At 38.3% G+C, this 12,827-nt stretch overlaps 1 protein-coding gene across 1 annotated transcript in view; it reads left to right on the forward strand.

Moving 5' to 3' along the window:
• Window positions 1-8,793: 8,793 nt before the first annotated feature.
• LOC124170820 (serine palmitoyltransferase 1) overlaps window positions 8,794-12,827 on the forward strand; it is a 49,206-nt gene continuing 45,172 nt past the window's right edge. Inside the window, exons 1-2 of the mRNA XM_046549795.1 lie at window positions 8,794-9,256; window positions 9,426-9,533. Coding sequence (XP_046405751.1) covers window positions 9,209-9,256; window positions 9,426-9,533 — 156 coding nt within the window. The 5' untranslated portion in view covers window positions 8,794-9,208. The remainder of the gene's footprint in view (window positions 9,257-9,425; window positions 9,534-12,827) is intronic.

Below are 12,827 nucleotides of genomic sequence, written 5' to 3' on the forward strand. Positions count from 1 at the left end.
TCCGAGGTATAGTCTGGACAAATATGTCCCTAGGGATGGTAAGGGTAAAATTCATTCTGAATAAGAAAATCCTATATGCTGATTATGGAATGTTATATTTATATATATTGGGATAATGAATATTGATTTTCTACAGGCATTTTTAATCTTATTTAAAATTGTACATATGCTTAACATATGGCGTGTCCATAAGTTAATAAAGATAATAATGAAACAAAACAAAAATTTTCAATTTTTTCAGAGCATCCATCAACGTCAATCATAATAAAATATTACTGAATATTGTTTCATTTACTGTTATTAAGAAACATAATTTATCCATTAAAAATTAATTATAAATAACCATGTTTAAATATGCCAGATGCAAAATGTGACTCTTTTCGTGTGACCGAAGTCCTACAAACGGTGATAACAATGCGTACTGTTGTGGAACACAAACCTGGTATATACCACACATTCTTGTTGCTAAGCTTTCAATTTCATTTTTTGCACATTCAGCACACCTCTTTCATCTTGGCATTTTCAGTAACTTCTGCTCAGGCCATGGTACTAACGAGCTGTTCCTACTACTATGGACAGGAGCAGCTAAAACACCTCTCTTCCCATTGGAATAGTTTCCGATGAGGAACCTTGCTAAGATTTACTTATATTGGAGAGGCCAAGTGGCCTTATGCTCAGGGTTCATGCATTCATATAGCTTTGTGCATAAATAGCATTATTTACAGCAACACCCAACATATCAAAAAATATTCGCAAGTAGAAATTAATCTTTGCTATCTGTCAATTTTATATGTGATTATTTTTGGTCCACAAGATCGACCCTACCCATGTACTTGTTATAAGCTATTATTATCTCTCGACAAAGAATCTGGATCTTTCCTGCATTTATTTATCAGAGGTCGAACTTGGAAAGCTTGATAATAATCGAATAGACTTCTGGGAAGCATTTTTTTATTATCTTCAAGCCGCAAAGCGTTCCTGACGATTTCAAAATGCCTTCCAGTATTTACATTGTCAATTATTGGCAATATACGACACTTGCATGTCAGAATCAGAAGACCAATAGTCCCTAAAACTGGAAACCAAATGATTTGATAACTCATCACATAGTTCTTCCCCAAATACATTTTGCATTCTTTTTAGTTGGCTGGCCATTGAAATGAAGCAGTTGAGAAGCATTTTAGCACCAACACTCATTCTAAAATGCATGAACTACATTTGAAATAAAGGGAATTCACTCATCTTGCTGCTCTCATTGTCAGTACCAAACCTCAGTTAAAAGAAGACAATCTCTCAACTAGCAGAGGCGATTGCGTTGCATGGAGGTCTGCACAGTGGTGAATCAAAATACAACAAGGGGATGAATAAGAGCCGAGGACCCTGAACACACCACACATGTGGAAGGAGAGTTGTTAACATGGAAAGAAGGGGTGGTCGGCGCCTAAGCAATATGTTTTGCCTTTTCTTCAGTGGAACCCCAAGCCCCTTTTTACTTCGTACCTATCTTGCCCCCCTTTTTCTCGCTCCTCATACCAAACTTATTACGTTATTTGGTCATATGTATCTTTGTCAAACTGTGTCCCAGTCTCAAAGCAAAGGTGAGGAAGAAGCATGTCAATCAGGTTCGAAGATTTTCACGGTGTTGATTAGATGATCTCTGCATTCTCTTTGGGTTTTCACCGCCTCCGTTGGGTTATGGTGTCGCCAAAAGAGAGAATGTAGAGATCAAGCATGTCATTCATTGCCTGCCTTCTAGATGGAGACCACAGCCACAATCTCGAGGGTATCTACCCCCCCCAATTCCGAAACTTTATTTAGGGAGGTGTTTAGAAAAGCTAGCGGTCTTGATGAACTGGTCATTCTTATCATTCAACAAAGTGAACTTAATATGAAACAAATGTGGGGCTTCCTTCCAAACTACTGCCAAAGAGATTAACGTGTTTTTGGGGATCCATTTAGTGATCGAGTTATCATGTGGTTCCGAGTTTTAGGGACTATTGGCCCTCTGATCCTGACAGAATTGCCGTATATTGCCAATAATTGACAGTATAAAGTCTCAAAGGAGTTTTGAAATCACCAGGAAAGCTTCATCTTGAAACTAATAAAGAAATGCTTCTGGAGCTGGAGTGTTGCAGAATGGTTGCACCTCATAGGATAGCTGGGGTCAGCGGTGTCCAGTCAGTTCAGCATATGTAAGTTTTCCTAGGGGCAGTAACTATAATTAATCTATCTACACCACGAGATAACACACGGCTTACAAAATGTCAGGCATTTTCCCTTCTGCCAGGGAACATGATGCCGAGAGCAGGTTATAATACTGCATGCAAGTGTCATTCAGAATACTGGAAGCAATACCTCTAAGTTAGGACACAGCAAGCAACATATATTACTCCTAACCTTCCATTTCCAGAAGACTCACAAAGCAAAAGTTAAAACCCATCTCCATGTGGGGGAGGTATTGCATTCAACCTCAGTTACCGTTCATGAGGTGCTAATATCGGTAGCCATTCAATTATTACGGATCAATTTACATGAAATAATACCAATAGGGTGGTTTCCTATTATTTTTTTATTGCCTTAATCGAAAGATTATTACTCCTGGAGTACGTATTTCACGCTTTTAGATTTTTAAATGATAATATCTATTTTTCGCGATTAAATGAAAAGTGAAAATTTTCAAGCGCGCGAAAACGCGACGCGTTAGTAGGAATGATGGGAAATCTCTCCGTACGTCGTATTTCTGGTTCCCCCTCCGCCCGGTGAGGTGACCTTGAGGCGAGGCTTAGCGCTGATACGTCGCAGGCTGCCAGCGGGTAGCCTAGTGCCCTGCCGCCTGGTAGCGCTTGGCTTAAATAAGGATTATTAATACCTTATCAAACGAAGAAAACTTTCCGACCTTAACCAGTTTTAATAAGTGATTATTAAGACATGTTTCCCTGAGCTCTGCGCCTCATGCATGCATTGGTAACCTCAGACGACGTATAACTCCTATCTTCTCCTGTAGAAACTAGGTCCCTGTGACGTCACGTGGAGTGGCATCGCATGGGCGCCAATCTGGCCCTTTTCAAATGAGGATAAAAATGGACCATTGCCATTCGTCTACACCGGCATTTATAAAACGAAATAATTTGTATATTATGAATACACTAATGGTGGGTAACGAATCGCAATTATTGCCTTTTGTTTTCTTTGATGAAGGAAACTACCCTATTCTTGCTCCCTTATGGTCCATAGGGATATATGTGTCCCATGGCATAGAAACACTGATTTTGTCAAAACTAAAGCACAATTGCAAAGTTTTTTGCACTAATTCCATAGGCTAGATACACATACAGGATAAACCGAAAGTTCTGATATAATTGACCCCATTAATTTGTTATAAAATATCAAATTCCCACTTCGTAAACAGTATTTCAAGTGAAAGTTCGTAACAATGTGGAAATAAGGATATTGCAAAAAGAATTTAAAACTAGAAGTCAATAGCATATTCTTCAATGGAATTAATTCATGCAATCATAGATCTTCTCATTTATTTTTGAGAGAATTTCAAAAATTTGGGACATATATTGTCCCTTGGACGTTAAAGGGTTAAGCTCAATTCTTTTCCCTGTGAGAGAAAAATGCTCCTAAAAAATTTGTCATTCGTCAAACAAGTTAAACTAAAATATGTATTTTTATTTTGTAATATAGATGTAATGAAGGATCTAAGGTTTTCCCGGCGAATAGACTGGAGGAAGAGTTCTCGAGTTTCCAGTTGGGTCCAAGGGTTTTTCTGCACTGACGTTTCGAAGGCCAAGTCTGCCATCGTCACCCTGAAGACGATGGCAGACTTAGCCTTCGAAACGTCGGTGCAGAAAAACCCTTGGACCCGGCTGGAAACCCAAGAACTCTTCATCCCAGGGGTGCAGCTAGGAATTAAGGCTAGGGGGGGTTTTAGGCGCAACTAATACTTATGGGTGTGGGGGTATTGCATACCCACCAGGGTAAGCAGGAGTTGTGGGGGACCTCCTCAAGAAAATTTTTAAGAATAATGGTTCAAAATGGCTAGTGTTTTGGCTTTCTGAAGGATATTTGATTAATCCTAACACTATTCTATCAGTAATACTGATCCAAATAAGTAAAATGGATTAAACTTAAAAATTTCTCTGAGCTCTGGGGGGGGGATTTTAACCCCCAAAACCTCCCTCGCTGCGCCACTGCTTCCTCCAATATAGATGCATATCCCAAAAAAATTATAAATGTTAACCATCATCCATTTGTGCAGATATATTTTGTATGATGATAGGAAATGCAAGAAATTTGTTACAGCATAACATGAATTGAAGCAAGATATGCCTTAGGCAGCAGTATATGTGTAGGTATAACATCTTAATAATATATGCTGCTTATTGCATGAAATAAAATTACATGAAGAATTTTTGAATGATTTAAAATGTGTAAGACAATCATTTGGATTTATGTGTTAGGATCTCCTTTTCTAATGCTTTATTTCCTGTCATTTTCTCCTGGGGTCAAATTAGTAACTTAAGCTGCAATATTTCATGGACGTTGGAATGGGAGTGACTGCAGGTATATTTTACCTTTGATCATAAAGAAAAATTAAAACAAACCCTTTCATATCTGCATCTTAGCAGAGGGCATGAGAGCAGAGCAAAGGAGTGCTCCCTCTATGCCCTACATCAATGTGGGGCAGCCAGGAATGTTGTTTTGGGGGGGAGGTCCAAAACCAGGGGGAAAAGTTTTGAAAAACAGGATGCTAAGTAGAGGGTTTTAAAGTACATAGTTTTAACACTTAACGTAATCACAAAAACTTCATTTTTCTGAGAAATGTTTTGTAAATTCATATTTTTTTAGTACTTCGTTTTCTTTAGTGAAGCGAAGTAATTGTGTTTTTATATTTTGGGGGGTGGAGGGAGGCCCGGATGTTCCCCCTCACTACCCCATGCTGACAATTTTTGGCGCAAACTACGTTGGCAATTTACAAATGTTTTGAAGTTTCATGATATGGTACAATAGAGTATGATGCAGTGGTACCACAGGTACTATGTAGAAATGATATCATGAGGGGGAGAAAATTCCAACTTGACTGTATTGTAAGCCAGTAATAAACTTCACTTGCTAATGTCCTGGCAGATCTACTAGAGTCTTTATTTCAAGTAACATAATTAATCTAGCATTTATAGTGCCTCGAGTGCAACTGGTACAGATAGATGCAAAAATTCTTCATGTAATTTGATTCCATGCAATAAGCTGCACATATTATGCAGATATTATAATAGAATATATGTCTGCTCAAGGAATATTTCGCTTCAATTCATATTATGTTGTAACACATTTTTTGCACTTGGCAAGCCATCTTAGTCAATAGTTCCTGCAATTTGTTTGCCATTCATAGTGCTTGCCATAAATTGTGGGAATGAAAGGAAGAGGTAAAAGTTGTCAAATAAATTAAAATAAAATGCATTTTGTATATTTAATGCAGGTAGATTCATATCCAAAAGAAAATGATGAATGGTTGCAATGCCAATGGTAAAGTAGGTACCATGCCTTCCCAGTATGATGGCTAAAATGATTGGAACTTTAATTTAATGACATCATTTTGAGGAACTTTCCTTGCATAGTACAGTGATGTTGTGACGACCCATCTGATTATCCATGAGTTATCCAAAGCTTTTGGAGTCTATCTTCAGGTCATTAACCCTTTTGCTACTAACGCCGGAAATATATGGCAAGGGGATCGGTTTGATGTGGTTGCTAGAGTGTTGGCTTCCCACCCGGTGGGCCCGGGTTCAAATCCCGGCAGTGGCAGAGAATTTTCAGAGACTGCCCGATCCCTGCTTGAGTGTTGTGTGGAGAACATTTCAAGCACAACACTCCGTCTGTCGGATGGGACGTTAAGCCGTGGTCCCCCTGGCGCCTTTCGTTAAGAGCAGGCTAATGCTGATGCCAGGTTTCCCTCCACCCTTCCTTACCTACCCTTCCCTCATGGCGCAAATGACCTCAGCTGTCGGTCGCCTCCTCCAAATACCATACCAATATATGGCAATACGTTTCTTGACAATGGAGACATTCGGAAATATCCCTTGGAGATTTTCCTACACAAGCGAATGAATGCCTTATATATCCAGCACCTTACTCTCCCCCTTTCATCGGGGTCTCAGCGACACGGTCTTAGTTTCGGGACCCAATGCAGCGGGGGTCAGGCCTTACCCTCGCAATCCTGGAGCAGGTACCGGGACCCCTCGTCTCATATTTCCCCTCTTAGTGGTGAGAAACCACAGTTATATGATTATATATTCAGGTATATTGCATACCGAATATTTTTTCCTTTCCCAATAAATATTAACTAAGAATTGAATTCTTTGTTTTTTGACCAGCATTTAGAGTTTTGAAATGGAATTCCTTCATATGTATTAACTGATATCTTGATTTCAGTATAAACATCAACATGGAAATTATTGATGAAATGAATCCCTTAATATTGATGGTAAAGCTTCATTTAAAAATTGGCCCAGAAAAATATGAGGAAATCAATTTAACCCTTTCGAGACAGTGGAGTTTTCGTCTTAGCATGACTGCTGTACTGAGCCCCAAGAGACTCTTCTTTCTTGTGGTACGGAGCATTTTTGGAGGACATTCGTTAAGAAGGGTCTCGCAGAACTTTTTTCGACCCCTCCCCGCTGGGACTCCGCATTATCTCGGACTCCGAGATTAGTCGTGCTCCCTCTTTTCAGGGTTTATGACCATACCTGCGGCATTGGTTTGCGGTCAACTTATGTATTGCTTATATGTATGTATTTAGCAAATGGATAATTGTTGCTTGCACGTAAATTCCAGACTTTGAATTGAATTCCTCAATTTTTTCTGAGTATTGTCAAATTTTAAAGGAAGTTCAAAGGTCAATAATAATGCATTTAATGCAGCAACAATTACCTTGTTGATGTTTATGCATAACTCGAGATATATAAGTTAATATTTATCATAGAATTTCGTTTAAAAACAGTGAACGCTGCTCAAAAGACAAATTATTCAACTCTTAGTTTATTTTTTATGAGAAATGAAGAAGTATTTATTTCAAAAACTGACGAGATAAACAATTGTACGACCACTGTCCCTTACCGCTAAGAGGGTTTATAAAAGACGAGGGGTCCGGGTACCTGCTCCCGGATTCCGAGGGTAAATCCTAAACCCCACAGGGTTGGGTTCCGAGACAAAGACGACGTAAACCCGTGATTGTCCTAAAAGGGGGAGAGCTAGAAAACGTATATTTACGGCTTTCGTTCTCCTGGCCAGGAAAATCTCACACGTAAATATACGGCCGTCGTCTCCCGGGTCAGGAATCGTCCACATAATGTGTATAGTAGGGAAAAGGTTAAATTCTGCAATATAAGAGAAAGGAACAATTATCCATGTAGGTAATATGCATAAAAAATCATAAGTTGACCACAAACCAATGCAGCTGATAGGGTTTTAAACCCAGAAAGAAGGGAGCCTAACTACCCTCGGAGTAAGAGATAATGCAGAGTCCCTGCTCGAAAAAAGTAGTGTCGAAAAAGGTAGGACCTGAGTATGTGTGATTGCCTGTAGGACCCTTATTAATGAATTTCCTGCAAAAATGAGGAGGACGAGTCTCTTAGGGTTCAGTCCAGCAGTCAAGCTAAGGAGAGAACTCCACTGTCTCAAAAAGGTTAAATTTAACTTTTTTGAGGTACCTCAAGGTAAGTACAACATTCATCTTGATGCCCCTTCAACAGAAGGAAAGGTAAATTTAAAATTCCATAGTGATCAATATAAGAGGTGGGGTATTCAACTGAGAATTTATTTATTTGCTATAATGGTTATAATAATACTTATAAGTATACTCATTTGGGCTATTATGAGAAGATGATTGGGATCATATTAAATTGTAATTATATCACCAGGGTGGCCATTGTATTTATGACATTTGTATTGTACAATGAACATGGCATGAACAATGATGATTTGTGCCCTAGAAATAAAGCGATGGAAGTAAATGATTAGCTTATATGCCTCTCAGGCATAGCCGAGGTCAGAAACATGGGTGGTTATCAATAATAGCATATTATGCATAAGTCTAAGAAATTTTACGTGCATAGCTTCCCCTGTGCTGGTGTAATCAAATGTCATTCCAACCCCACTTTTTTAACCTGCACTGCCAAAGGGTCTTAAGGAAGGGACGTGAGTTCTCACTGTGATTAGTATGGTAGTTTGGATTGGTTCTTAGGGAAGAGGGAAAGAATCAAAGGCCATCATCTGAAGTCAGAGTGTACTATCTAGAGAAACTTGTATTTCAATGTTACTTGAGGAAATGCAATACGAGTATCGTGCATAAGTGGGCATTTTTGGTGCCCTGGAGGTTATGCCATGTCATGCACCATAAGCCCGGTAAGCAACTCTTCAGAATATCATATACACACATCGAAAGCGGGCAGTAATTAGCGCAAGCGAGCGTGTCTGAAAGAATTAGGATGGGGTATTTTTACGACTCATTGTCGTGCACTTCTGCATTTGTTTTAAAAAAATCGGTGACTACAAGATTTGATTTGGTCTACGAATTAGTCCAAAAATTGGGTATTAAAGTATATAAAAACACCTAATTGATAATTGAATCGTTTTAAGTTTAATTGTACTAGATTTGCCATTTATGCATGCGCATTATTCTGTCTACTAATTAGGCCTTGTCGATTATAGCGCCCCTAAATTTGAGTCGTGCTACCAGGCTGAACTAAGATGTAGGAACAATTGGAATAGGAATTGTATCCATTGTTGTATCCGTTGTATCTCTCCGCCTGGCCGTATTCTTCAAAGATACGCAAGTGACTATTGTATTGCGAGTGCCGATACATGTTTCCAGGTTTTTCATGGAATATTATCTTTTTAGGTGCGGTCATTGTGCGGGAATGATATTTTGCTTGTGTAAGCCATTTCAAGAGCACTCGATGTTGCAATTTCCAACCTTATGTGGTGATTTTGATTAGTGTTCTGGCTTTAAATGTTTCACTCGTGGTCAATTTTGAGTGAGGTTCATTTGTGTAACTGTCGGCAAGTAAGTCGATGGTAAGATCTCGGCTACAGTATTTTGTAAATCACCTTCAACAAATTTATTAGGCCAGCATTTTTCTACTTGGTCTAAATAACGTAGTGGGAAGCATTTTAACTTATGAAATAAATTCTCCTGTGCACGAAGATGCCGTGGTTATGGATATTGCAAGAGGTGTGTCAAGTCATGAATGATGTAAGGAACAGTTTCATAGCCTATGTTGACTTCTTATCCTGCTTAGTAACTATATTTTTATCGATAATTAGTATCATTTGCTATGACTTTTTGTAGTGTTTGTTTAGATGTAATTTTGAAGTAGATTTTCGTTTTTACTATCCTTTACCATTATATGTTACTATTTTAGGGTCCCATTTACCATGTAATCCTTGAAGTTTGTCTTGTTATGCTAGTCCTCTGGCTACTTTTTCGGAAGAGCTACAACCCACTAGATGCCCAGGAGCTGACTGATGCAGTAAGATTTTCCTTATATTTGATTAACTTTACCTATTAATGTGGTATATATGTGCCAGAAACTTAGTTGATGAGCATTGGTGGGTAGGCAGAATTAGAAAAATGAGGAAGGATACTTGCGAGTGTATATCAACCCGGTTTTTCATGAAAGTTAGCTATACGTTTGGGTGTCCATTTACTCCGACGGAAAATCTAAATTGTACAATAATTGGTGTTGACATATGTTAGAGGACATTACTTTTTCAAAGTCAAGGAGGAGAATCATTTCATTCATCCCTAATCATAGAAAGTGATCGATAGTTGCCCTCAATCATGCAGTATGAGAGGGTCTTAGGACTTGATTAAAGACTTTGCTATATTGTGATTTTCGTAATGTTTCATTGCAAGGCTGACTATATGGCGATTTCTTTGTATTAGAAAACCAGTGCTCATGGTTGATGCCCTACTTCCTTTTTGAATATATTGCAAAATCTTTGATCAAACAATCATAAGACCCTCTTAAATTCTATGTTTCTACCAGATGAGGGTCTACCTTTGCTGTGTGTGTTTCCTAAATGTGGTTTGTTGTTTAGAACCTGCTATTTGCCAAGTATTGTGGTTTAATATTCATATTTTTTGTGGGGGGACTTGACAAATATATTTACTCATTCAAGTTAGTTATGAAGACTTTTTTAAATTAGAGAACCTACCACTTTCCAGCAGTAGTCAAGTCAGTGTGTCAACCAGGCACACTTGTTAAAAGTATAATAGGATAGAGTGCAGTAACGTGATGATCATCTGGGCCATCCAGAGGAGGGGATGAGGAAGACTGCCCCGGGCCACAGAGTTAAGGGGTTGATAATTTAGATTAGTTAAAGTTCATATGCTATTTCACTTTGGGGAAGGAGGGCCTCAAACCCTAACTCTACCCCGGGCCACAAGCAGCCTGTGGGCAGCGTTGATGGCCATTTACAAATGAAAGAAATCCAATGTACTGCGTATTGAATCATTCTCCTACTAACTAATACGTGCAGTTAATGATATTTTTGGTCAGAAGTTTTGGATTTATTAGCACATGAAATGTGTTGTAATGTCTAGATTTATTAATGATGTTTATATTAGGAAATGGGATGACAGGAATAATTGTGGGGTTTCCCACTGTGTATTGTTTTGGGTACAATGTCTCAATGTTACAACAACTAAGTCTACCATCATCTTCAGGAGTAGAATATGTAGCCAAGTTCTAGATGGTGTTTATACCCTCAAGCACTGTTCAATTGGGGCCTTATCAGTTGGTTCTTGATTGTTGTCTTATGATGTGGTTAATTATGCTTTTTCATTTATTGCTTAACTGGAAGCCTCTAGTCTTATTCTAGACATCTAGCAGTTATTTAAAATATCGAAGACATTGAATACATTTTCTTGACATCTAGTAGATATTTAAGATATCCAAGATATTGTGGACATGCCCTAGATATCTAGAAGATATTTTGTGCTACGTGGGAAGGGAGTAAAGGACTACAAACCAAGTACAGCTCACTCATATAGCTAAGTAGTAATGCATAAGTGGTGATACACTTGGTACATGTTCATGATGTCATCAACGTATTCGAAAAAGGGCTGAGGCCATTATTTTTCATGATGAATAACTGTAGAAGTAAACAACAGATTGAGAAACAAATAAATGTGGGTTTATTGTTTTCAAACTCTCACTAGTGGCAATTAAATGAACAAGTAGCAAACTATGTTATGTAGTAGATGTTGATTGAAAATTTTCATGGTGATTTTGTCATCATGCGCATGTAATTCAATCCACCATGCAGTGATGCCTTTTAAAAGTATTGGTGTGTTCTCTAAGCTGTTGTAGGATCTCATAGTTACCAGCATTTGCTTAGGTGTTCCCTGTGTTATGGTTTTTGGGATACCATATTCCCCTAATACATTCTCGAGTTACATGCTCTGCCTCTTTCATAATTTCTCTTGCAGTTTCATCTCTTTACCTGCCTTGTCTAGAACTTAGTCATTTCTTTTTCTCTCCATCTATTTCACCTTCTCCATCCTCATCTGCTTTCACATTTCAAATGCCTCTTGCCCATTCCCATTCTCTTTGCTTAGCATCCACTTTCCTACCACATAAAGCAGAGTGATCCTTATTTGGCTCTTTGCCAGCCCTTTATTTGCCTTCATACACAATGGTCTACTCAGCCACTTGATTCTATTCATCAGAAATTCATTTTCTATGGCTTTTATATTTCAATATCCTCATTGCTTTGTTCATGTCACTCTAATATGCTCCCTGAATCATGAATATTACAATAAAGGATTCTCCAGTTGATCACTAGATGCGTTGTTTACCCCACTCATTTCCATGAATGAAGATAAGTCAACACTGGCATTGCTGATTGCTAAGTGATCCAAATTTCTTGTGGAAATAATCTATAACGTAGGCTCTGCACCAAAATTTATATTTTTGGCCATAAAATCCATCAAATTCATTACTTTGCAATGCCCTAAATTGTGAGTGCAAATACTGTTTTGCAAATACATACGAGGAATGAATGACTTGCTCTGCACCTATCGCTGAACTGTGGACATTTTTGAAACCTTATCATTATGTGCAAAAAGCAACTGTTTTTCCTGCTCAAGTTTGTGACCATCTACTTTGATGCTAAGCCACAAGTTCTTTGCTCTCAAAGCTTTACAAGACAACGTGACTTTGATATTTTTATGATTGATCTTTATTTTGTACATTCACACAGTGAGTGTACATTTAACCTCTCTAGAAACATTTTTATTTTGTCTCACTGCCTTCTCGAGAAACCTGTCTTGTTGAATGTAATCCAGATCCTCATCATGTAATCTATTGATTATTTTCCCACTCATCTTTCTATCTTAGTCTGCCTACGTTCTTTCTCATCCTTCTCTCCTTTATTTCCTTAATTTTTCCTCCACGGTTCATGATTTCTTCATCGTTCTTTACTCCATGTACCAATTTTATTTGTCTGTCCATTTTACTATGTATTACCATTTTGGTCCAAATCCCAATCGCTAGTGGGAAGTTAGTTGCGCTAGTTATTCAAGCTATTCCTAAACCTATGATTTGCAATCATGAACTCTGTTGATATCATGCTCATCCCTACTGGTCTGTTTCTACTGCATCTGTTGTAATGTTGAAATCAAATATTTGTTGTAAAGCCCTCCAACACTTTGCATAACCCTTTCGGAGGAATGGGATCAACTGACACACGAGCTCTTGGACCATCTGATGGAGAGCATACCACGTCGCTGCGAAGCATGTGTCGTCATTAGAAGTGAC

The sequence above is a fragment of the Ischnura elegans genome, chromosome X, assembly GCF_921293095.1.
Source record: "Ischnura elegans chromosome X, ioIscEleg1.1, whole genome shotgun sequence".
NCBI classification, from domain to species: Eukaryota; Metazoa; Arthropoda; class Insecta; order Odonata; family Coenagrionidae; genus Ischnura; species Ischnura elegans.